The following is a 26,245-nucleotide window of genomic DNA, read 5'->3' as shown; positions in this document are numbered from 1 at the left end:
CCAGGGTTTGGTGAGTGAAGCCTATGTGAAGAAGGGTTTGGGAATTAGGCAAGATAACTCAAGTAAAAGAAACCAACACCAGTGGGCACTAAGTGATCTGTCCCTTTGCTCATACGTAATTTGTTATTTATTCAACCGAAGCTCAAGGAATAGCTCTTCTGTTAGGAAGTCAGGCTTAAAGGCCTAGGGGTTTAAGAGCAAGCAAATAAGGGGCGGGGGAGGGGGCGCCATGTGCTTTCAGTGTAAGGCAACAGGGCAGAGTGGCATACCCACAACTGGGGAGTGGGAAGCCTACAAGCGCTTATTTTATATAACCTGTGCTGATGGGACAGGCCGGCGAACGAAACAATACAGCCCTCATACGATTAGTACGTTACAGTCCCAGAGTTGGATAACAAACAACTTCCAGAATGCACAGGATGGGTGGAGAAAAGTTGGCTTGGCTGAAGAGTTGGCTTGGGGCCAGAGAAGCCCCGCGAGGCGAGTTGGTGACGTCGTATAGCTCTTTTAATATAGTTCCGCCTGTTGTGGTGGCCCCCTCACCATCAAGTTACTTTGTTGCTCCTTTCATAACTGTAATTTTGCTAATGTTATGAACCTTAACGGAATGATCTGTTATGCTGGAGATCTGATATATGATCGCTCTGAAAGGGTCATTTGATCGTCCAAAAGATCGCGACCCAGAGGTTGAGAACCACTAGTCTAGTGTAGACTAGGTGCCAAAAGAAAGATCCTTTTTACAGGTTCCTTGGTACTCGTCTGTTTGGGGGACCAAGGAGACAGGGCAATGAAAAGTGCATGTATATCATTGAGTTCCAGGCTCAGAGAGGCACTGTCACCTGCCCAAGTACACATGAGCCTAACATCGCCTGAGATGCAAGTTCGTAACCTGTATCCTCCAGCCTTTCTCTTCCTAGAGTGCAGAACGGCCTAGGTGTGGGGGAAGAGGGGGGAGAAGGGCGCCAAACAGAACTAGCTCTGAGGAAAGGTAGGGAAGGGTTGAATCCGGGGACCTCCGGTAGCCGGATGGTTATTCTCAAAGAGTACTAACCCAAGCTGGTCCGCCCTTGACAGCGCCACAGATTCCCCAACATTGGGGCCGCTAATTCTACCTGCCAGGCTCATACTGCCCGGCCACCCCACCCTGCCAGTGGTTCGCTCCGAACACCCCTCGCTGCAAGGCGGGTGCTGCAGCCTGTCTCACTTCCGGTAGTTACCGGGCCCGATATCCGGTGTCCGCCCGCCCTCCATCCCGCCGCCTCCGCGATGCTGTCCCGGTCCCGCTGCGTGTCCCGAGCGTTCAGCCGCTCGCTTTCTGCCTTCCAGAAGGTACTGTCTGGCAGGGCCGGGGTTCCGGCGGGTGCGGAACCTGGCTGTGGGCGGACGGGCGGGCTGAAGGGCAGGGGCGCTCTGCGCTGGCCAGGCCGGGCACCAAGGGCACCGGGACGCGGAGGCAGCCGACGCCCTCGGAGCCGCCCAGCCGCGTGTGCGCAGCCCCGCAGCCCTTGTCCTCTCCCAGGCAGCCCGCGCCGGCCGTTTCCTGATGTCCCGGACCCTTTGCTCCGGGGTTGGGAGCCGTGCCCGCCGCGACATTGACTCAAGAGTTGGAGAGGAGGCACGGCCCCCTACCGGATTCCGCGGCCTGTCTCCTCTTCGCTGACTCAAAACCAGCGCGTGTCAGTCTCGTGGGGAGGTTGACACAGTTTGGTCGACTCGATGTTTTGCGTTTACCTTCGGAATTGATGAGATTTCACCCTGTCAGCAGCACGTTAAACGTGCACTTAAAAAGAATGTTTATAACTTGTTTTCATTTTGGGTGACGTCGATAATGTCTTCTTTCTCAACAGGGGAACTGCCCTCTAGGGAGACGTTCCCTGCCTGGTAAGTTCTGCCCTTGCGGTCACCTAAAATGCTCTTCTCGTGGGCAGAGCAGCATTGAGGAGATCTGATGTTTTCTCTCGTGGTATTTTAAAGACAGTGAGTGAATTCAGGTAGATGCGAAGTGAAGCGCTCCTTAAGTACAACGGCTGTCACTTACTCATTCGGCACGTGATTGCTGGGCTTTGGTCTGCTTTTTTTTGTGGTGCTAGGGATGGAACTTAGGGCAGGAGCGGCAAGCCCTTTACCACTGAGCTACCCCGCCGGCCGATGGTTATTGAATTTACACTGTCAGGCACTGAGCTAAGTACTCATTAGAGACACAGCAATTACAAAGTCTTGTCCTTCTGCAGCTTTCAGGCTTAAGAGAAAGACGGCATAAATTGCTGACCAGGTGATCGAATTGTGTAAGAAACGTGAGCGTGGACAGAACTGGTTGCTTTAAGTGGGTGACATTAGAGCTGTGACTTGGAGGACGCGACAGAGCCAGTGAAATAAAGAGCAGAAAAGAGGTGTATGTGGGGGGGGGGGGTTGGGGGAGGAGTAGAAAGCATGAAGTCAGAGAAGAAGGGCCCGGGTGTGGTGTTCTTTCGGAATTGGAAACAAAGTGACTAGACAGACACTTTAGTTAAGGAAACAGTATCTTGAGGTCAGTGATGGTGTGGAGGTTGTTGGAAGTTTAGCTTGTTTTCTCCCTCAGTTTATTTTTCTTCATGTGTATGTGTGTGTGCTTGCTTGTCATCATGTGCCCACGGAGGTCACGAAGAGGTGTCTGATCCCCTGTAACTGGAGTTACAGGTGGTTGTGAAATCCCTGATGTGGGTACTGGGAACCGAACCTCAGTCCTCTACAAGGGCGGTATAGGCTCTTACTCTTTTTAAAAAAAAAATATTTTTATTTAATTTTAATTTATGTGCATTGGTGTGAGGGTGTCAGATCTTGGAGTTACAGACAGTTGTGAGATGCCATGTGGGTGCTGGGAATTGAACCCGGGACCTTTGGAAGAGCAGACAGTGCCCTTAACCACTGAGCCAACTCTCCAGCCCTAGGCTCTTACTTCTAAGCCATCTCTCGTTCTCATAGTTGTGTGTGGGGTTTTGTTGTTGTTTTTGGTAGAGGGAGAGAGAGAGAGTTAATAAGAATCTTACGTAGCTTACTTTTAATCATGTGCCTGGCAGACATCTATTAATCCTCCCCCCCCCCCCTTTTTTTTTTTTTTTTTTTTTTGGAGACAGAGTCTTGCTGTTTAGCACTGGCTGGCCTAGAGCTCACTATGTAGACCAGGTTGGCCTTGAACTTCCTCTTGCCCCTGCCTCTGAGAGCTGGGATGGCAAGCTTGTGCTACCACATCTGGCTCTGACAAAATATTTGTTGAAAGATTCAGCCTTACTGTAGGCTTTCTTGTGCCAAACATTGTTCCGAATGCTTCCTGTGCAATTTTGGGTTAATCATAACCAGTGAGATTTGGTATCTTGTCTTTTGCAAAAGATATCCCAAGACAAGGGGTCAGATTTCTAGGCCAAGGTCACTCAGCCAGAAATCAGGCCTACCTGACTCCTTCCTCAGCCCAAACTGAACGAATAAGTGTTCTCGTTTACTTGTGGCCTCAACAGGGGATGTCTGTGTCTGAATGACAGGGTCTGATGTAGCCCAGGCCGAACTCAAACTAAGTAAGTAGCCCAAGGCTGACGTTTAAGTTTTGATCTTCCTGCCTCTACTCCCCACATGCTAGGACAGGATTGATCCAGTGCTGGTTTTGTGTAGAAGTGCAGATCAAGCCCCAGGGTGTGTGCATGCTGGGCAAAACTCTAGCCAGGCAACGGACCTAAGTCCTAGCCCTGTCAACAGAGTCCCTTACGAGGTCAGCTGCTAGGCCTGGTGGTAGGGGTGCAGATGGTCTCTGCAAGAATCTCGTGGGCTAGCTGGGTAGACAGAGCAGATACACATTTATGTACACATAAGGGCAAGCTAACATTGCGGTTACTAAGCAGTACAGGATGTGACACAAGGATAGCATGATAAAGCCCAGCTCGGGAAGCTAGAGAGTAGAGCGCATGCTGGTAAATGCCTCCCCAGAGAAGTGACATTTAAGATGAGACTTAAAGAATGCATGAGTTAGCTAAGGAAATGATAGTCCAGGCAAAAGGAGTTTACTTGGGCAAATGTTTCTAAGCAGGAAGAGACTTGGCCAGTTGTAGAACCACCAAGCTGGAAATGCAGAAGGCAAGGTGGGGGACTAATGTGCCTGGACTTTATCCTGAGCCAGGAGGACGTAAGGCCTCCAGCACAGTTCATAGTGCAGTCTCAGTCATAACCTTTCCGCTGGCAGTGCTGAGGGACGTCAGAAGTATTTTCTCCTCTTCCTGAGCTGTGAGGAAAAGGAAAAGCCTCGTGCTGAGGCTGAGGGCTTGGCATCTTGACTCGGGCATTCTGGTTGGGCTAATGACCAACCTAGTCAGTTGTTTATGACATAGGAGCAGTGGTGGGTGGCCATTCTACTTCTGGGAGTTGCTGTGTTCTCATAGAACACAGACATGACGTAGAAACGAAGAGGCCATTGTGTGAGCTCTCTTTATAAGCCTAAAGTAGTGTACAAATATAACTTGTTATAGAGTAAACTTTGTATTGGGCTCCAGCTTCAAAAAAATCTGTGTGGGCTGCCGTGTTCTAGTTCAAAGACAGGCTCTGCTTAGAGTCTGCTACTGAAGACAGAGATGAGTGGCTGGCCTGACTCTGGAGCGTGAGGGAGGGAGTGGACACGAGGAAGGGCCTGCTGTTGCTCAGTCGATGTCTTCTGCACTCCTAGTGGGTTGTTAATAGATGCAAATAAGAACAAGGGAAACATAAGGGGCAGTATCTTCAGAAGCAGCAGCTGTGCCTAGACGGTGTTGGGACGTTTATGATAAGGACATTTGGTTTGGTGGGGAGGGACTCCTCCCTCCCTCTCCCTCCCTCTTCCTCTCCCTCCCCCCTCTCTTTCGCTTAAGCGCAAAGATCATTTTATTATAATCTGAGAGAAAGCGACAGCTCAGGCAAACTGAATTGAGCAGCTGCCATGAGGAGGGAGATAGGGTCCAAGAAAGCGCACGTGCTCAGCAATGGAAGTTGTGGGCAAGCAGCTATAGAAAGGTCAGCGTCTTCCCAGAAACAGTGAGAAACCCTGTCAGGTGTCAAGGAAAGTGTGCTTAGGCCTTTGGCCAGTGTCCAGAACTTTCTTTTTTTGAATTGGAACTCACAGGGACTCAGCTTTTGAGTAACCAGGGGTAGACTTAAGAGGAAGGGAAGCTGATGGGGAGAGAGATGATTTTGTTCAGTTGCAGGACGAGCTGAAGAACTTTGCAGCCTCATCGGCCCCTTTGCTCCTGTCAGGTTATATGAAGTCACAGGGCAAGCCATCATGTGTCTTGTTTTCAAGTTATAACTTGGGGAATAGAGACATTTTATTTAGATTAGTGAAAATTAATGAGTTTGTAAGGCAGGGAGAGGGTACAACTCTTAGGGCTGTGCATCAGCTCTCTTTCCTCAAGTGCACAGCTGCTCTTAACCTCCCATACCTATTTTCTGCCAGTAAGGCAGGCAGAAAATTTGAGAAGCAGGATTCTAAGTGATAAAGATGATGTCATTGCCTGAGAAGTTGGTCCGCTCTGTCTGGGGGCTGTAGGATGCATAGTTCCATTTCATAGTCTGTGTAACGCAAGAGCTATTGATTAAGAGTTGTTTTGTTTCTTGCAGGGGTCTCCTTATGTCAGGGACCAGGTTACCCTGACAGCAGGAAGATGGTGTAAGTATCACTGGGTAATATGGTTATGTGGCCATGGTTGATTTACTTAGACACTAATTCTAAATTTAAACATTGGATGTTTTCACAGGCCACCCCGCCCCCAGGTCCTATAAATTGAGGTCATTAGATTGAAGCCATAGACCAACTTTGATGGTCACGGTCATTTTTATTATAATCTACCTTTGTCATCAGTTCAGTAGTTGGACTAAAAGTATACTGGACCCTCTCAGGTAGTTAAAATATAATGAGGGTTAACTTGGAATTGTCTTTGTCTTTGTCTTTGTCTTTTCTTCCTTTCTCTTCTTTCTTTCCTCCTCCTCTTCCTCCTCCTCCTCCTCTTCCTCCTCCTCCTCCTCTTCTTCTAAAATGATAGTGGGTATCAAAGAGTACCAAATGTTCCAGTTGGATACAAGTGCTGCTGAGGGGCTGGAAGTCACATTTATTATGAAATTGAGAGCATTCTCTTGCTAACAGTTTTAAAATCAGTAAATGCAAAAGACTAGTTTAACCCCAGGACTTTTGGCTATTTTGGTCAGAATGCTATTATTGCGTAATGAAGTTGGGAGGAGGGCCATCCACGTGTGCTCCAGATTAACTTGTACTTGTAAGTGTTGTTTTGAGTCACTTTGCATTCCAAGTATTGTTGGTGCTGAGAGGCTGTTTTCTAGTACCCTCTTCAAGAGCCTTGTTCACAGGGTGACGTGTTGGCAGGAGAGGCAAGAGAGGTTTCTCGTTATGCATCACAATAAGCTTTGCTTTCATTCCAAAAAATGTTAGTTTCCATTAGAAGTATAAAACTCCTGAAATTTTTATTGTTTGTTTGTTGGCTTTTTTTCAAGACAGGGTTTCTCTGTGTAGCCTTGGCTGCCCTGAACTCTTTTTGTAGACCAGGCTGACCTTGAACTCACAGAGATCCACCTGCCTCTGTCTTCCAAAGTGCTGGGATTATAGACATGTACTTTCATAATTTTAAAAAAAAAATGATTTAGAGAGTCAAAACATATTACTTGTGTAGTTTAAATGAAAATTGGGCTAATCAGGAGTAATCATGGCTTTATGTAATAAATACAACACATAACTATTTGAAAGTAATTGTGGAAAGCCTGAACTTGTGGTTGAGTCCCCTTAATTGTGCCATGCTAGTCATACGGTCTTTGTGCTACACATTGTCTTTTCTTCCATGCATGGGTATTATGTTTAAAAGGTTTTTAAAAAGTCATCTCCTTAGTGCATTTATTTGTGGCAGGGGTGAAGGGAGCACACCATGGCACACATGGAGGTCAGAGAACAACTTTCAGAAAGTTAGTTCTCTGCTTTTACTATGTGGGTCTCAGGGGGAATCAAACTCAGGTCGTCAGGCTTGGCAGAACCTTAGTCACTGAGCCATCTCACCTGCTTAAAAGATCTTTTAATGTGAAACTTCTTTATTTTTATTTAATAGGCAGTTACATGTTTTAAAAGGCAAACAATGGCTACTAATAAGTTGGGTTTTGTGTTTGCTTTTCAAAACAGGGTTTCTCTGGGGAGTTGTAGCTATCCTGGAGCACCCTCTGTAGACCGGGCTGGCCTTGAACACAGAGATCCACCTGCCTCTGCCTCCCAAGTGTTAGCACTAAAGGTGTGTGCCGCCACTATCTGGCAACAAGTTTTTTGTTGTTGTTGTTGGGGTTTTTTTGTTTGTTTTTTTGTTTGTTTGTTTGTTTTTGTTTTTTTGAGACAAGGTTTCTCTGTATAGCTCTGGCTGTTCTGGTGGCAACAAGGAGTATTTTTTTCCCCTTGTCCTTGAGCACATTGAACACCTCTTCCAAGAAGTAGCCAATGCACCAGCTTCCATGCTTCTACCAGAGCAGCCCTGCATTTCCATGTTAGCCATTAGTCTTTGCCTGTGAACATGTGCTTTTATTACACATGTATGTGTATGCATGTATGTTATGCATGTTTACAAACTTTATACACAGCACTGTGTTCTGTGATTTAAAATTTTTATATTATTCCCCTTGATACTACATACTTACATTATAAAGTTATTTTGGCAAAAAGTCAAAAGGCCAAAAGTCAATTAAGTCTACTTATGTATTGTAAAGATACCTGTTTGCTGTAATACTATTTATTCTTCCTACATTAATACAATAAATTTTTTGTAATTTTTAAATATTTAATTTTAATTTATGTACATGTGTTGGTGTGGGGGTGTCAGATCTTGGAGTTACAGACAGTTGTGAGCTGCCATGTGGGTGCTGGGAATTGAACCAGGGTCCTTTGGAAGAGCAGACAGTGCTCCCAACCACTGAGCCATCTCTCCAGCCCCAATACAGTAAATTATTAAGGCAGTAGTTTTCTGTAGCCAGCTAGTTCCCCAATGACAGACACAGATTATAGCTTATGTTTAAGATGCAAGCACTATGCTGGGCAGAACCTGAGCTACTCTAATCCTAATACCCTTAAAACCCACATATAAACCAATAACTTGCCAATCTCATGGCTCCCAGGGCAGCTTCCACTCCATCAGTCTTTCTCCAGCCACCTGCTCCACCATGCTCTTCTCCTGTTTTCTTCTCTCTTCCCCGGAAGTCCCACCTTCCGTTTCCTGACTGTCTGCCCAGCTGATTGGCCAAACTGCTCTTGTTTGGCAACTGCTACACCAACTCAAGGCATTCTTCCACACCTGTTGAGGTGTAGCGGCCCATGTCACCACCGAGGAGGCAGAGGCAGGCAGATCTCTGAGTTCGCGGCCAGCCAGAACAGCCAGGGCTAAATAATGGTATCCTGTCTTGAACACTTCCCTCCCAAAATGACACCCTATTGCGAATATCCTCTAAAAAGCAAAATTTTCCATCGGTTTAACTCATTTTCTCAAACTATATAAATAACTACTGAGTTATTTATATAGCCTTAGTAGCCCTGTGTATCTGTATCTTTCATTCTCCTGAAGTAACTGTTAAAGAGTGTGCACACAAGGTGATAGGTAGTGCTTTCCAGCATGTTCAGAGGGAAGGCTGTAGGAAATACTATGTGACTGGGCTGGGCTTTTTTTTTTTTTGTGGGAGAATTGGTGGGTGCCTAAAACTTTGCTTGCTTTTTGCTTCTGAGTTTACTATCATCTTGTTGCCTTGTCTGGTCTAAATCCACTCCTAGGATAGAAACACCTTGCATTTGGCATATCTGTATCCGATGCTGATGCTGAGCACTTGCCATGTATCTTAGATTAGGTGAAAAAAACCTAATTAGGAAGAGAAATCATTTTGCTTAGTTTGCAAAGGACCAAGATTGTTTTTACTTAATAGAACCAGTATGTCTCCCTCTTTAGAGAAATGACATTTCATTATAGTTCAGGCACTGTTTAAGGCACTTAGATCTCAGGAGTTGGGGTCCTAGCTGCTGAGCCAGAATCTCTTCAGGCCTGGCTTGCCTTGTGAGCTTTGTGAAGTTCCCCTGCAGGAAAGTCTCAAGAGTCACCAGTTTTAAAGAGGTAATCCATGGCACCTGGACTAGGTTGAAGTATTAGTGGTTCACATTCCAAAAGAGTTAACATGTATGTTTCTTTTGTAGCATTAACAACAGTAGCGTCTTCAGTGTTCGCTTCTTCCAAACCACGGCTGTGTGTAGTAAGTACCTGGTTCCTTGTGAATACACTTTTACTGGAAAGAGCAACAACTGACCAAGTCAATTAAAGAAATCCATTAGAAAGGCAAAATGAGCACTTGTGATTTTCCTGTTTTGTCTTTCCCTAGAGAATGACGTGATCACAGTCCAAACCCCAGCATTTGCAGAGTCCGTCACAGAGGGAGATGTCAGGTGGGAGAAAGGTGAGATTTCCTCTCCTCATTTAAGTTAAAAACCATCGCCTGTCTTCCACGCACCACAGCCAGTGGAAGCTCTGGCCACCTTTTCTTTACGTACATACTTACTTCTCCCCGTCTTGTAGGAAAGTGGTCTTTCCTACACAGCAGGCTAAAGGGACCAGAGGCTCGTGGCTGACTGGTGTCCTTGGACTGTCTTTCAGCTGTTGGAGATGCGGTTGCAGAAGATGAAGTGGTGTGTGAGATTGAGACGGACAAGGTGGGTTTACCCAAAATCAGTAACATCCTTCATGCTGATCTGAGGAAAGAGACATAGGGACTTGCTCTTCAGAGATCGTATGGAAGAGCTCTAACCTCAGGTGTAGAAGTTTTTGAGGGGATCATGAACAAAGGGTTTATTACAGTTAGATTTTGATTATTCCGTTGCTATGTACTGTGCACATTAGTAACTTTAGTCTGGTAGCTGCTTTGTTTTCTTTGTGGTTCCTAGATAGCTTTCAGTGTTTTTCCTTGTGTCACATGGAAACAGTGACTAAAGCTTGTTTTAATGGTTCTGAGAAAGGACAGAGGTGAATTTTCACAGTAGCAGTGACTGATCTTTCTCTGACTGAAAATGTGGCCTTTGGTGTCTCTGTGCAGAGGAGGTGTAGCATCCAGATGTAACCGTGTTGCCACTCTTAGTGGCTTATCCTGTTGGTGATCCCATTGACTACTGCTGATACAAATGTGGAATCTGTCTCCGTCTCTCTTCCTTTTCCAGACATCTGTGCAGGTTCCATCACCAGCAAATGGCATCATTGAAGCTCTCTTGGTACCTGATGGGGGCAAAGTTGAAGGAGGGACTCCTCTTTTCACACTCAGGAAAACTGGTGGTAAAGAAGTTCTCCTGGTGGTCAAGGCCTCCAGTGTTTTCCCGCGGGGTTGGGGCTGCGCACACTGTCCTAGCACCTCCTATGCCACTGCCAGCACTCCAGTTACACTCTCAGTCGAGGGACAGGAGAGATCGCTGTATGGTGAACTTTAATTGTCAAGTTCTAAAACAAGGGTAATTCAAAACTAAGAAAATAGCCCATAATACTCTGTTCTTTCCATAGTTCTCAGATTGAACCCCCCCAACCTTTGGTTTTTGTTTTTTCTTTCTTTCTTTCTTTCTTTTTTTTTCTTTTTTTCCCCCGAGACAAGGTTTCTCTGTGTGATCTTGGCTGTCCTGGACTTGCTTTGTAGAGCAGCTTGCCTCTGCCTCCCCCAGTGCTGGAATTACAGGCATGTGCCACCATGCCCAGTGATTGAACCATTTCTTAAAGAGCTAAGAGAAGTCAGGAGTCTGAAGATAATGGTTTTCCTTACACTGACCTGAGTCACATGGAGCTTTAAAAACTACAAATGAAAAGGCTTCATGCTCCCGAGATTTCTGATTTATCACCTCTGTATAATAGCTGGATTGTTGTTAATTTTTTTAGTGTTCCCCTAAGTGATTCTGACATATAGTCAGGCCCCAGAACCACTGTTTAAAAGTGAAAATTACAAGGGTTTTTTTGTTTTTTGTTTTCTCGAAACAGGGTTTCTCTGTGTAGCCTTGGCTGTCCTGGATTCACTTTATAGAGCAGGCTGAACTCACAGAGATCCACCTGCCTCTGACTTTCCAGTGTTGGGATTAAAGGCATGTGCCACCATGCCCGGCCTAAGAATTACAGTTTTATGGTGTCTGTTGTAGTCAGTTTTCTTTCTTTTCTTTTTTGTGTGTATATCTGTGTATCTGTGGGGGGCGGGGGGAGTGTATATCCAAAGGCATGGGTGTGGGGGTCGGCTGATAACCGAGTCAGTTTTCTCTTCCTGCCATGTGGGTACAAGGGATCTTACTCAGGCTGTCAGACTTGGTACCAAGTGTCTTTACCCACTGAATCATCTTCCTTCAGTGTGGTTTCTTTTCACATGTAACATCTTAGGAAAGATTGGCATTTCTCTTAGGAAGAACTACCAAAGAAAGGTGTGTTTATGTCTGTACTGAACCTTATGCTCACTATTTGAGATTAGAAAATCTGCTTTTCTGACTTTTAAATGAAGATTTTGCAGTTACAGTATTTAACTGTTAAAATAGTCAAGCAGAAAGATGATAGATTGGACCATTGAGGTTGGTCAGGCCAAGATCAAGTTCAAAGTGGGGAGAAAAATCTAAAGTAGCTATGAAGAATAAATCTGTCAGTTCAAGTCCATTCCCCTCTCCCCCTTAAATATCTGCCTCTTCGAATTGTGTGCTCATGTGCGTGAGTGCAGGTGTGTGGGGCGTGGGGTCAGAGGACAATCTTGGGTATTGGTCCTTGCTCTCCAGCTTGTTTGAGACAAAGTTTCTTAGTTGCTCTCTGCTGCATAGGTCGTGCTAGCTGGCTTGAGAGTTTTCAAGATTTGTCCTGTCTCCACCCACCATCCTGCCATGGGAGGATGGGGATTGCAGATGTACCCACTGGACCCAGTCTTTTTGGTTTTTCCCAAGACAGGGTTTCTCTTGCAATCCTGGCTGTCCTGAACTCACTTTGTAGACCAGGTTGGCCTCAAACTCACAGAAGTCCACCTGCCTCTGCCTCCCAAGAGCCGGGATTACAGGCATGCGCCACCACACCTGGCCCAAAATAAAATTTGTTTTGTTTTGTTTTATTAATTTATTTATTATTTCTACAGTATTCTGCCAGCATGTGTGCCTGCAGGCCAGAAGAGGGCACCAGATCTCATTGTAGATGGTTGTGAGCCACTATGTGGTTGCTGGGAATTGAACTCAGGACCTTTAGAAGAATAGACAGTGCTCTTAACCTCTGAGCCATCTCTCCAGCCCCCAAAATAAAATTTTTATCAAGTGTTCATGTAAGATTAAAGATTTCAGAGCCTGGAGAGATGGCTTGGTGGTTCAGAGTGTGTACTGCTTTTGCAGAAGACCCAAGTTTACTTCTCAGTACCTATATGACAGCTCACAGGTGTCTGAAAGTTCAGCTCCACAGGTTCCAATTAGCCTCTCTGGGCACCTGCATTCATGCATGTACCCTCATGCTGATACACACACACACACACACACACACACACACACACACACACACACACAATTTAGAATAATAACAATTAGTCTTAGAGCCTGGAGAGATGGCTAACCAGTTAAGAGCACTGTCTGTTCTTCCAGAGGTCCTGAGTTCAATTCCTGGCAATCATATGGTGGCTTACAACCATGTATAATGTGATCCGATGCCTTCTGGCATGCAGGTGTACATGCAGATATAGCACTCACATATATACAATAAATAAATCTTAAAAAAAAAAGAAAAATTAAAAAAAATTTTTTTAATGGTGGAGAGTATTCCTTTTGTCTGGCAATGGTGGTACACACTCTTAATTCCAGCACTTGAGAGGTAGAGACAGGCAGATCTCTGAGTTTGAGTCCAGCCTGGTTTACAGAGAATTTCAGGTCAGGGCTATATAAAGAAACCCTGTCTTGAAAAACTGAAAAACAAAACAAAAACAAGAGGCGAGAGTATTTCTTGTATATGGTATGTTAAAATAGAAGATGATTAGAAATATGTCACATTTATGTATGAATTTTAACGTTTTCATTTGCTTAGGTTTATTTTTATTTTTTTAAACACTGGTTCTCAAGCTGTAGGTTATGACCCCTTTGGGGATTGAATGACCTTTTCACATGGGTAGTCTAAGAACATCTGCATATCATATTTACATTACAATTTGTAACATTGGTAAAATCACAGTTATGAAGTAGCATTGAAAAAAGCTTTATGGTTGGGGTCACCACAATATGAGAAAGCATATTAAAGCGTTGCAGCGTTTAGGAAGGTTGAGAACCACTGCTTAAGAATTTTCTTTCCTGCTCGCTTAGGCAGCACAGATACTAAAATTGGAACGATACAGAGAAAATTAGCATGGCCCCTGAGCAAGGATGACACGCAAATTCGTAAAGTGTTTTATATTAAAAAAAATTTTTTCTTTCCTTGTACTTAATGAGTGCTTTGGTAGTGCTTGCTGAATTTGAAAGTCAGTGGATTTTAATATTTGTGAAGTCAGGAAGGCCGCTGAGTTGAGCCAGTAGGGCATTCAGGGAGTCCTGAGACTAGAGAATAGCAGCTGATGTCCATGTGTATCACTTGATGCTTGGTCCATAGCAAGTACCTGGGAGACATTTGTTAAAGCCTTAGAAATAGACCTTTGCTAAATCCTCCTTAGTAGTGCAGTTTTGTTGTTTTCCATCCCAAACGGTGCCAGTGATGTCTTTTTTTTTTTCCAGCTGCTCCTGCTAAAGCCAAACCAGCTGAAGCTCCTGCTGCAGCCCCAAAAGCGGAGCCTGAAGCAGCAGCAGCCCCTCCTCCCACTCAGATGCCACCAGCACCCTCACCCTCACAACTCCCTTCTAGCAAACCAGGTAAGTCCCTGTGTTAGTTATGTGCCTCACGGAGAGCAGCTTTAGAAAGGTTTGTTTTGTCTGGTTTTGACGATGAGTGTCCTTCATGTCCTGGAAGGTGTAGTGTCAGAGTGTGAGGCGGATGGTCACAGCCTTTGCAGCCAGGGAGCAAGAAAGATTAGCACTGCTATTCTGTTCATGTATTTAGTTTCTTTCATTTTAAAATCCACTCCCAAACCACAGCCCACGTTACAGTGCTACCTATGTTGAGGGTGAGTCTTCCCACTTTGAGAGTGAGAAGTTGAGTTTCTCTGCAGACCCCATCAGAGGCACACACACCCAGAGTTTTATCTGCTAAGTGGTTGTAAATCCTGTCAAATTGCCAGTAAAGATTAATCTCACAACCTCTGACTCCACGTGTCCCTGTGGGAGAGGTCACTTTGTCTGATGCCATGTCCCGCACAGGCACAGTCTGATGCCATGGCTCTCATCACACCAGGTTGGCCGCTTTGTAGAATGTCCTCTAGATCTCAAGAGCTGGGTTTGCAAACCAGCTTTCTGTGACATTAGTCTCATCACTTCTATGAGCAGATTGTTGACCTGTGGCTTTGGAAGGATGCTGATAACCCTCAGTATCTTGAGGATAAAGTGATAATATGGTGTGAAGGTATTGCTGTCCATGTCTGATGTAGCTGTGCCCTCTCTTCGTTTTCAGTGTCTACAATAAAACCCACTGCTGCCCCTCCACTGGTTGAGCCAGGAGCTGCTAAAGGCCTGCGTTCAGAACATCGGGTAAGCCTCTGATGACTTCTAAGAAAGCGGCAGAGGGTCACTGTGGAGAGTGACAGCACGATGCTTACCTTTATAAAGAACTGGTACCTTATTCCCTTAAGAAGAGGTAGAAAGTTCTCGTTCACGTCCCATAACCATCAGATAGTGTAACCAGGCCATAAGGTCTCTAACGCTGGTCCAGTGGCGTTCCTGTTTACTATGCCACAGTGCATGGCTTCAAATAGAGAACAGTAGCACATCCCTGCCTCCCACAGCCACTCACTTCACAGACCTAGTCTGCTCAGAGCTCTGTTCCAGCACTTCCGGGACACTTCACTTTAGCTGGAGGGCCAGTGGGCCAGATGGTTGCATTGTAACAGTAAGCTGTGAGAGCAGACACGAAACCTCAAGGAAGTATGATCATGAGTGTGGGTTCTTCGCCTGAGAATACGCCTAAAAATACCATAACCTCAGAAGCTTGTTTTTGAGTTTCCGTTCCCCAAGTAGCTGTTCTCACGCAAGTCTTTCTCAACAGAAGTTGCCCTTTCTGTAATGACTCTTAAACTGGCGGGATCTATGCCACAGTCTTCCTTTTGTAAATTGGTTTTGGTTTTTAAATCACACTATTTCCTGATACTCTGGTCTTGGTCAAATCTCAGGCACATTGTAGTGTGTACTTTGGTCTCTGAGTCTGTGATTTTGCTCTGAGGCCACTCAGGAAAGGGGAAGCTTTTAGCTTTTTTTGGCTTTGGGGTTTTTTTGTTTTTAGAGACAGGGTTTCTCTGTATAGCCTTGGCTGTCCTGAACTCACTCTGTAGACCAGGCCGACCTCAAACTCACAGCACTCTGTCTGCCTCTGCCTTCCAAGGGCTGGGATTAAAGGCGTGCGCCACTATGCCCGGCTTGAAGCTTGTAGCTTTAACTGTAGTGATTGAGCCCCGCATGGTGGCACATGCCATTAATCACAGTACTGGAGAGGCAGAAGCAGGAGGATCTCTCTAGCCACCCTGATCTACATAGAGAGTTCCAGGCTCGCCAGGGCTCCACAGTGAGACCTGTCTCAAAAAAACAAGAACAGAAACAAAACTGTGCTGCTCGCCATCTTATCTCTGGAAGGCTGAGTTCTCTCCCTGACGGGGGATTGTAGTCATGGTCAACTCTTGTTCTACTTTCAGGAAAAAATGAACAGGATGCGGCAGCGCATTGCTCAGCGTCTGAAGGAAGCCCAGAACACATGTGCAATGCTGACCACTTTTAATGAGGTCGACATGAGGTGGGATCCCTTGTCCTTCTAATCCCTGTGCCTGTGTCTCTTGCAGAACATGTAAACTTAGCCCAGCCCTTACCAAGGGCTGATTCCAAAAATAGCTTGACTATACCTGGCTCACTCGCTTCTTTCTAGCAGTGATTGCTTCTTGTGTATGTTCCTAAGTAGCTTAGAACCCAGCAGGAGAAAGGGTAGAGACTTGCCTTGGAACTAAGTTGAGTTTTTTGTGTGTGGCAAGCGCGCGCGCGCGCGCGCACACACACACACACACACACACACGCTTGCTGGTGTGCATGCATGCATATAAAAGCCAAAGATCAACTCTTGGGAGTCATCCACCTTGTTGATGAGACAGGTTTCTACCGGTTTGGAGTTTGTTAAGTAGGCTAGCTGGCTTACCAGTGAGCCCCAGGGATCTGCATGTCCCCTGCCTCCCAAACTCTGAGATCTCAAGTGTTGCTTGCCACCAAACCCAGGATAGTTTGCTTGGGTTTTTTGTTGTTGTTGTTGTTGTTTTTGTTTTTTTGCTTTTGGTTTTTTGAGACAGGGTTTCTCTGTGTAGCCTTGGCTGTTCTGAACTTGCTTTGTAGGCCAGGCGGGCCTTGAATTCACAGCAATCCCCCTGTTTCTGCCTCTGCTTCTGCCTCCTGAGTGCTGGGAGTACAGGTGTGAGCCACCACCACCCAGCAGTTTGCTTGTTATTATGTGGGTTTTGGAGTTCAAACCCAGGTTCTCATGCTTGCCTGGGAACTGCGGTATCTTCCTCGGGCCCAGAATTGGTTGAATTTTAAAATATACATTTCAATTCACTACACCAAGTCCTGAGCTAGTTGTTGATTTACTTATTTTCTTCAAAATTTTGATGTGTACAAGTGTCAGCATTGTAGGGAGAGAAAATCGTTTTAGCACATAGTTTAAGTGCTTTTCATATGCAGATTACTAAAGTGAAATTCAAGGGATATGGCGATGAGTGTAAAAGCTCTCTGAAACTTGCTGTCTCATTTTGCTGAACGCTAAAATGGAGAAAAAAAGATCAAAAAGAGTAAAGTGACTTTGAAGTGAAGAAGGGAATGTGTCTGCTTTTGGTAAGGGTAGCATTAGCAAAAGTAGAGCCAGGAAGGAGTTTGAATGGGCCATCAAAACTGGGAAGCGTTTAAGCCAGGTGTGGTGGGCATCCTGGTGCTTGGGATATGGAGGCAGGAGGAGCAACAATTCAAACTTATCGTCAGCTACACAGGTCAAAGCCAGCCTGAATGCTGGGTGTGATGGAGCACACCTTTAATCCCAGCGGAAAGCAGAGGGAGGAGATCTCTGTGAGTTCGAGGTCAGCTTTGTCTACAAAGTGAGTCCAGGACAGCTAAGGCTACACAGAGAAATCCTGTCTTGAAAAACCAAAAAACCAAAACAAAAAAACCCAAACCAGCCTGAACTATATTAGATCCTGTCTCAATTTAAAACAACAACAAAAAGCATAGTGCTATAGAGGGAGTCCTTCCAGATAGTTTTAACAGTTTGGATCTTGACACTGTCAAGAAAGTACAAGAAACAGAAAAGACATTCTGCCATGAGCAGTCTCCATAGGGAAGAGTGATGGAGAGGGTTGGATCATGTTTCAGTGGGTTTTGAATGTCAAGGTGGGAATTCATTAAATCAAAGATGAAGTCTCCAAAATATCCATTTCCCTTTTCTTTGTGTCTTAAGTCTCTCCATCTACTACTCAGTGAGCTTGTGTGTGGGTCTGGTTGGCTTCACTAGATGTCATTGTCCTGTTTCTGACACTGAGTGTCATTCTCTGCCATCCTAGTATAGGGTTGGACTTTCCCTCGTGAATCTCAAAGGCTGCAGCTTATGTTTCCTGCATTAGAGGCCAATTGTACACAAATTAAATTGGACTTTGAAATTTTATCCAGTTTCTTAAGATGAAGCATGTAAATATTTATGTCTCTAAAAGATGCAGTTGGCCCAACATCCTTGATTGCAAGTAAGTTTAATAGCTGGATCTCCTTTCAGTAGCTAATCTAGTGCCACTTAGCAGTGGCCTGAGGCCTCATTGCAGCCTGTAATCTGGTTTAGATCGAGTGCCCTTTGGGTCTTGGGCCTATCAGCTAACCCAGAGGAGCCTTTCTGAGACTTGGTCCTTCCTCCATTGTCCCAGCTCTGCCTCCAAGGGCAGAGCTCTGAAATAGAAACTCCTTAATGACCAGAAAATGGCATTCAGGCAGGTCTGAGAGCAGAGACACTTACCACGCTCTTCCCCCTGCTTTCGCAGCCCTCGTCTTGGGAGCCAGTAATGCCTTTAGCGTGGTAATCCTAGCACTAAATGAGGTTAGACTCAGGAAAGTGAGCATTTTAAACCCAATCAGCCCCCCTAGGAAAATTTCCTTTTTTAAAAAACAAAAGCTCTGAAGTGGGCAGTTAAAGTGTACCACATCTTATATTTCCTGCTAATGTTGAATTAAGGGGAAAGGGAGAACTGAGCATTTGGTCCTGAGATAAAGTTAAATTCAATTTTCATCATGAGATGTTACTCCTATAATCCTGGAAGTTCCTTCGGGAAAATGATAGCAGAGGTGTTTTTCACTGACTCGTCAGTGCATGTGTGTGTGTGTTGGGGGGGCTGGCAGGGAACCCCAGCTTGATAGACCAGAGGATGTTCGAGTTGCAAAGTCTTCTCAGAGGCAAGCCCTGCTGCTGAATCTGAAAGACAGGCCACAGCCCACACAGAGCCACGGAGTTCTAAATACCACAGAAACCACAGTTGGTAAAACTGTTCTTAAGAGTAGGCACTGTGTCCTGTCTTCGTAAAGTGGTGTGCAGCCCAGCGCTCACATGCGGTGAGCATTAGTAACTGTCTCATGCACAAGTAGATAGAACTGCCAGCTCAGAGGAAGGAGTGGATCTGCTGACTTAGCACAAGCCTGAAAGAACCCTGGACTTACCTGTCTGTGTTCGGTTATGATTGCCTGTGACTAGGTGGAGCCCATGCTTCATGGGTAGCTTTTTTCTTTTTCTGAAAATTAGGTAGGAGAAGTATTACATTAAGAAGCTTCATTTTTTTTCTAATATAATTCTAACAAAAGGAATATTGTTTCTTTGTTTCCAATGTGGATAAATCATGATTTTAGTGTCAGGGAAATAACTTCTCATTCAGGGGAAAGGAGATGGTATTCAGTGTGATCCTCATATTATCTGTCACTGAAATCTGTGACTTCTAGAACAAAAAGGACCCCCTTAATAGGGCTCAGCCATCTTAAATGACAGGCTAGTGTTGATTCTTCTAGGTTGGTTTTTTGTTTTGGTTTGGTTTTTTTGTAGAATAGTTTATTACATTGGCGACTAGAGAATGTTTCAAAACCTGAAACTAAGTTTTCCCAGTCTAAGGTAAAAGCTCAGCCAGTTGTATACATAGGTGAAAACCTGTGAAAATCTCAAATAGAGCTTTAGCTGCTCCTGGTAACAGCCTGTTAGGAGATTGAAGCAAGGAAATTGCAAACTTAAGGCCAGCCCATGGAATTTCAAGACTCCAGTCTTGAAACTTTAAAAAGTTGTGGGTGGTAGAGAGCAGGCTCAGGAGTGAAGCACTTGCCAGCATTGCTCAGAGGACCTTGACATGGACTTGAGTGCACTCGGATGCATGTGCATGCGTACACACACACACACACAGACACACAGAGCTTCATTGGATGTTTGCATCATTTGTTTACAGTAACATCCAAGAGATGAGAGCTCGGCACAAAGATGCTTTCCTGAAGAAACATAACCTCAAACTAGGCTTCATGTCAGCATTTGTGAAGGCCTCGGCGTTTGCTTTACAGGAGCAGCCTGTGGTAAATGCAGGTAAGTTTCTTGAGACCAGTGTGACAAACGTCTTTGGAGCTGAGTGTGTGAATATAGACTGCTGTCACATTTAGGGAATACCAAAGCTGCTTATTTCACAGTTGTGGAAACATGACCACCTTCCCGAAATATCATCATGATTAATTTCTCTCTGCCAAGTGACAGAAAGGTTTCCCCACTGTGTGGCTTGCAGTTGCTCTGGTGGAGGCAGCTCTGGACAGCCCAGCTTCCCAGGCTCTCTTGTACCATGGGGAATTTCAAGTTCTGGCTGTTCCCCACCACCATGTGCCTCTTGTTTGCGGAGGGGCTTCCACACTTGGCATAGGCTCCAGGTTGCCCTGTGATCTTGGGAAGGCTTGGCCTGGGCACGCGTGTTCTTTTCCCTTCCTCTCATCACTGAGGTGTTGGTCTGGCTCATAGTTCTTTCTTCCTGTTGAGGCACCTTTGTGTTCCTTGGAGATAGGAAAGGGGACAGTGGCACTTGCAGTCCTCAGCATGAAATCCCTAGCCTTTCTCCTCATTGAGTGCTGTGCTCTGAGTAAGCAGGAGGGCTTTCTTTGCTTGTAGGCATCTGTCAGAGTTCTTGTTCACTTGACATGCATTCTAACAAGCCAGTTTTGGAAGATTCCCAGGCCTTGATTTTCTTATAGGTAGGTACAGTTTTCAGTAGTTGCTTTGCTCTTTCTTTCTTTTTATTTTTTGAGACTGGGTTTTTCTGTGTAACAGTCCTGGCCGTCCTGGACTCTCTTTGTAGACCAGGCTGACCACAAACTCACAGAGATCTGCCTGCCCCTGCCTCCAAGTGCTGGGATTATAGCATGCGCCACCACTGCTGGCTGGGCTTGCTATTTCTCTGCTTGCACCAGGATCTCTAGAGAGAGACTTCCCTCTCCTTGCTGAGAAAGCAGACTGGGCAGCATCCTCCACCCTCCTTTGCCTTTTACAGAGCACTTAATAACTAGCCACTCTCCACTCAGTGAGGGCTTGTGTAGGTGAGCACTTAATGTGCATTTACTGTGTGAACTTTTCTGTGAGCTGTGCAAGAACGTGCTCCTACAAGCCGGTTCATTCAGAGGCTTGAGGGATACAGTCATGAACTGGGATGGGAGCCAGGAGAGAGTCAGCTGCTCTAATGCAGCTTTGTCATGTTGATAGTCGGCCACACTGCAATGGCTACTGAAGTGTTTTACTCTGTTAACTCACTAGCCTTGGCCAAGAGGGTTGTGTGTAACATACGTTTTCTCTTTCACAGTGATTGATGATGCAACCAAAGAAGTGGTGTACAGAGACTATATTGACATCAGTGTTGCAGTTGCCACCCCGAGGGTATGTTGGGGCAAGAGCTGGAAGGGCTTGCTTACATCCTGTCTTATTTTTCTGTTTCTGTGATGAGACACCACAGCCAAGGCAACTTATAGAAGAAAGTATTGGGTGGGTTTCAGTTTCAAAGGGTGAAGAGTCCGATTGCCATCATAATAGGGACTGTGGCAGCAGGCATGGTGGTACTGGAGCAGTAGCTAAGAGCTCACTTGTTGAGACACAATCACAAGACAGAGATGGCTAACTAATTGGGAGTAGCGTGGCTTTTCTGAAAACTCAGAGCGTGTCCATAGTGACACACCTCCTCCAAAAAGGCCTTAGCTCCTAATCCGTCCCCAACAGTTCCACCAATGACCCTGTGGGGGCTGTTCTCATTCAAACCACCACACACCTCATTGTGTTTATACCCAAAAGCTGGTCATATAGAAGGGGTTATTTCTACAGCTATATATTTCTAGGGGATCATTAGTAAAAGTAAATTTGTTTTTTAACCATACCATATTTCTTTATCTTAGTATAAGTCTTTTTCATCACAATGCATTTAAGGTGTTTTGGTTGGGGAAATTGTGGCTATAAAGAATACTGTTATTTTGCAACTGAAAACAACTTTTCACTCCAGGGTCTTGTGGTTCCTGTCATCAGGAATGTGGAAACTATGAATTATGCAGATATTGAACGGACCATTAATGAACTAGGAGAGAAGGTACAGTAGACGGAAGCGTGGTGCGAGCTGCGGGGCAGCTGAGGGAACAGAGCCTGCAGAGGTTGGCATTGCTTAGGCATCTGGAGGCTTCTTGTTCTCTAGGGAATGCACAGCCACCAGAACAGCAGTGGCCCTTAGAGCTGAGGAGAGGCGCCTGCCAGAGCCCCCCATGCTTCAGGGACTGCTGGGGAAAGAAACGCTGATTGTAGAATGGTTGCAGTCGCCTTAGCTGAACAACTGTTGTGTTTGCCAGGGTTGGCACTTCTGATCTCAGACACGAGTTTCTAGATTTACTTTTCTGGAGTGAGTAAACCTGGTTTGCTTTAATGTTTCGATTATGAAACTTGTTTCTAGGCCCGGAAAAATGAACTTGCCATTGAAGATATGGACGGTGGTACTTTCACCATTAGCAATGGAGGAGTTTTCGGCTCACTTTTTGGAACACCCATTATCAACCCTCCTCAGTCTGCCATTCTGGGCATGCATGGCATCTTCGACAGGCCTGTGGCGGTGGGAGGCAAGGTAGGAATCACTATTTTTTAGATTTTTAATCGCTAAATGGGTGTAAGAGAAATGTAACCAAATCCTTATAAAGCATTCACTGTAATTTCAGGCTTTAGTTTCATTTCTTAATTACTAAATGATAGCTAAGGCCCTGGTTCTCAAACTGTTCTGTGGGTATCGACATCATCTGGGAACTTGTTAAAACTGCAGCTGCCTGACTGGAGAGATGAATCAGTAGTTAAGAGCACTTGCTGCTCGCGGCAGAGCACCTAGATTCAATTTTCAGTATCCACAGTGGCTTGCAGCCATCAGTAGTCTAATCCCAAGGGATCTCTTCTGCCTTCTTTGACTACCAGGCATGCACATGGTACACATGCACACAAGTAGGCAAAGTGCTCATACACGTTAAAATAATAATTTCTTTTTAAAAAGCAAATTCTTAGAACACTCCCCCACCCCCCGCCCAATCTGCAGAAGCAGAAATGCAGACAGTTCTGGTATATGTTTGACTTTCCCCTGGGACTTGTTGGCATGCTTCATCATCAGAGCGCCTCGGAGCCAGCGGTGGATAGAGTTGGAGACATGCTCCCTGACCCTGGGAGACGGCACAGTGCACAGCAGTCTGTGGGCTACAGGATGCATGGGAAGCTTATATATTTTTTGAGAGTTCAAGGAATGAGGGGGGCCAAAGAGCTTGAGTTAGCCGTTGGAAGATAAGTTAGTTTAAAAAGTGAAGAGATCTGAGACTGCTGTGTCTAAAACGTTTTTGGGTCATTGACTTAATAAATCCAAAAACCATAGGTCTTCTTTCTGGAAATGTTACACACCTAGCTTTACACACAACAGATATGTATCTCTATATCTGTCTATCTGTCTATCATGAATTTTCAAGACAAGGTTGTGCTGTGTAGCCTATCTGTGCTGGAATTATCTGTGTAGACCAGGCTGGCCTTGAACTCAAGAGAAAATTGCCTGTGCCTGGCATTAAAGGCATATGCCACCACGCCTGGCAAGTAGTAGAAAATTTGAACTAAGGATTAATTTTCCCCCATCAGACAGTAGATACAGACCAGTGATAAAGTGTTTGCCTAACATGTTCAGAGCCTTGAGTTTGATAACCCAGGTATGGTAATGTGTTTGTAGTTCCAGCATTCAGGAAGAAAAGGCCAGAGTATGGAGAGTTTGGTGACATCCTTGGTTGTATAGTGAGTCTGAGAACAGCCTTGCTACATGAGACCAGTCCCAAAATCAAATAAAATATAAATTTTCAAATTGTAACTTCAAGACTGCGTTGTTGCTCAGTAGTAAGGTACTCCTTACATACCCAAGGCCAGTGTTGGATGTACATCATTGCAAAAAATAAAGAAATAAAGATTGTAACATTAGCCAGACACGGTAGCACACACCTTTAATCCTACCACTAGGGAGGCAGAGGCAGGCAGATCTCTGAGTTCGAGGCCAGCCTGGTTTACAAAGCAAGTCCAGGACAGCCAGGGCTACACAAAGAAACCCTGTCTTGAAAAGCTACCAAAAAATAAAATAAAATAAAATAAAAAAATTGTAGCATCAGAGTAGTTCCAACAGGGCAGTCAGCTGAAGAGCAAACCTTTCTGCAGCTGATAGCGCACAGGGTCGAGTAAGGTGTTGTTGATTTGTTGAGGCAATTTTGAGGAGCCTGTTTCCTTGTTTACACTTTGCTTCTAAGTCCTGGAGCTTTGCACTGAAAATAACCCTGAGTTACCGGAGGCTGCAGTGCTGGGGAAGACGTCGGAACTAGAAATGTTGATATGGGCCTCGTTTTCTCTGATCTGCTGGATACAAATCTGTTGACCTCTCCACTCTACAGGTGGAAGTGCGGCCTATGATGTATGTCGCCCTGACCTATGACCACCGGCTGATTGATGGCAGAGAGGCTGTGACCTTCCTCCGGAAAATCAAGGCAGCAGTAGAAGATCCAAGAGTCCTCCTCCTAGACCTTTAGGAGGAAGCCACACCTCCTACCTACTGATCATGCAGGAACTGAAAAGCAGTCTTCTCCTCGTCCCCTCATCAGTCCCAGTTAGCCTGATGACAGGCAGGCACGTACTGCTGGCCTCAGGCAAGGAAGCCAGGGCACTATGTAACCAGCCTTCACAGTGTTCCCTCTGGGCTCTTTCTCACTATGTCCCTCTCTTACCGTCTGATATCTTGGCCCAAAGAGAGAGAGAGAGAGAGAGCCTTAATGGATGCTCATTAATTTTCCTTTCTTCCAGCCCTCCGCAAAGACACTTTTGCTTCTCCCTTGTAACAGTATACAATCGGGGTACCACCAGGGACCATGTGATTTGCGTTTTTATCTTTGGAAAGTGTTCTCCAGCGATGCCTGGGGGAGATGCTTTGCCTCCCAGGCTCAAAGCAGCCTCTGTGCCAGCTGTGCACATCCTCACTTGAGTCCACCCATGTGGAGGTATTGAGCACAGGCGAGGAGGTGCTGCTCTGCTCCTTAAATGCACCACCATTCTGAGCTGTCAGTGGCTTCAAGGTGCCTCTCTCTCTACCTCTTCCAGGAAGCACAGGCCAGGGGATTTGGGGATGGGCAGAATTGTGCAGTCTCCTGAGGTTGCCTAGCACACTCACAGATGGGAGCTGAACCCTGGCTTGCCCTCACGGGCTCCATTGTGTGCTGGCATGGGAGGATTCATCCTGGTATAATCACAGCTGTGGTCATCCAACCCTCTCCAGGCTTCTAGGAATCATCTAGGACCCCGTGCTCGTTGAGAGCAGAGCTTAGCACATCGTGGCACTCGGACAGCCTGGTGAGGGGTCTGCGCTGGCCAGATTAGGGTGACTAGAGCTTTCAGACTCAAGGTGGTATGAGCATGTGACGGGAAGAGGCCATTCTCTCAGGACTTAGCATAGTGATGAAATGGATGATGTCATCTCTGGGGTCACCCTTTGGGTGCAGGTACAATCATTGGAATGTCACGAAGCATGGTAAAATGCAGGTAACAGGTTATGAAAGTTCCTGGGTCTTGTGTCCTACACCGAGGCCTGAGACTGCTGACAGTCCACACAGGGCCCTTAGTGCTGATGCCCTTTTTCTTGTAATCCAAGACAAGCTGGGGGGAGGGGAAGAGGTCAGTATAGAGTGCCTGCAGCATCTGCCACTACATCTTCACCATTCAGAACTTGTAACTAAGATATTTAAAGAGACTGATTTTGAATGAAAATTAAAGGGCAAATGTTCTCAAACAGGGCTCCAGCATCTGTGCTCCTTTTAACCCTTGAGGCGGTGCCGCCCCAGCTGTTAGCAACCACAGTGTCATTATCATTGAAAGCTCCTTCATCCTGAGTCAGCTGCTCTGTGGTGTCCTGCACTCTCCAGTGGAGCTATTGGTTGTATACTCTTACCACTGAGCAGCATCCCATACCTCAGACGTGTTAGTGCTGTACTACTGTCCCTGCCAGCCAGCGGGCCCGCTATTCTCTTAATGCCCTGGGTTCCTTTCAGGGAGCCCTCTGGGAAGCCCCTTCAAGACACCAAGGGATCGTTACCTTTTTGAGGAGCTGCATTATTTTTGAGGTAGTGGAGAAGCGCGAACAATTTTAATGTCATTGGGACTTAGTTGCCACAGGTGCACCAAGATGTTTGCGGCAGAATGAACAGTTGAGAGGTTAGCTCCCAGGAGCAGTAGCATGTGAGTGGCAGTGGACAGGACAGGCTTGGTCACTAACTTAGAATGACCATGGACAGGGATGGTGGAGTACAGGCTTCAGCACAGCCTCATCCGATCAGTGAGCTGCTCTGGAGGCCGGACACAGGAAGAAGTGGGGTCCCTGAGCAATTGCAGCTGGTGGGTGGGTTCAGTGAAGGATGTATCAGGTCTCAGCTTGATGTGCTACAAGTTTTAGTTTTCCCAGTAAACCTCTGGGGTAGCTATTCTAGTTATTGAAAGGCCATCTATAAGCCCTGTCAGAAGCAGGACCGTGACATTCCAAATTGATAGCTCAA

General features: G+C 45.7%; 1 protein-coding gene across 1 annotated transcript; it reads left to right on the top strand.

Moving 5' to 3' along the window:
- The first annotated feature begins 1,194 nt into the window (after window positions 1-1,194).
- Window positions 1,195-25,485, top strand: DLST (dihydrolipoamide S-succinyltransferase). The gene is made up of 15 exons (XM_084791475.1): window positions 1,195-1,329; window positions 1,848-1,881; window positions 5,611-5,659; window positions 9,209-9,264; window positions 9,391-9,465; window positions 9,663-9,718; window positions 10,220-10,331; window positions 13,739-13,873; window positions 14,568-14,644; window positions 15,799-15,896; window positions 19,597-19,727; window positions 20,980-21,053; window positions 21,667-21,750; window positions 22,105-22,272; window positions 24,101-25,485. The coding sequence occupies exons 1-15, from the start codon at window positions 1,267-1,269 to the stop codon at window positions 24,233-24,235; spliced, it is 1,347 nt and encodes a 448-aa protein (XP_084647601.1). The 5' UTR covers window positions 1,195-1,266; the 3' UTR covers window positions 24,236-25,485.
- The last annotated feature ends 760 nt before the right edge of the window (window positions 25,486-26,245 follow it).

Source organism: Acomys minous, assembly GCF_964271855.1.
Source record: "Acomys minous genome assembly, chromosome: 8".
In the NCBI taxonomy this organism is placed as follows: Eukaryota; Metazoa; Chordata; class Mammalia; order Rodentia; family Muridae; genus Acomys; species Acomys minous.
The sequence above is the reverse complement of the archived record's forward strand: the minus strand, read 5'-3'. Positions and strand labels throughout refer to the sequence as shown.

Excerpts from the sequence above, each read along its gene's own strand:
- DLST (XM_084791475.1), top strand. The coding sequence starts at position 1,267 with ATGCTGTCCCGGTCCCGCTGCGTGTCCCGAGCGTTCAGCCGCTCGCTT. Across the intron at positions 13,874-14,567 it reads ACTCCCTTCTAGCAAACCAG|TGTCTACAATAAAACCCACT; the intron begins GTAAGTCCCTGT and ends CTTCGTTTTCAG. Across the intron at positions 21,054-21,666 it reads TTGCAGTTGCCACCCCGAGG|GGTCTTGTGGTTCCTGTCAT; the intron begins GTATGTTGGGGC and ends TTTTCACTCCAG.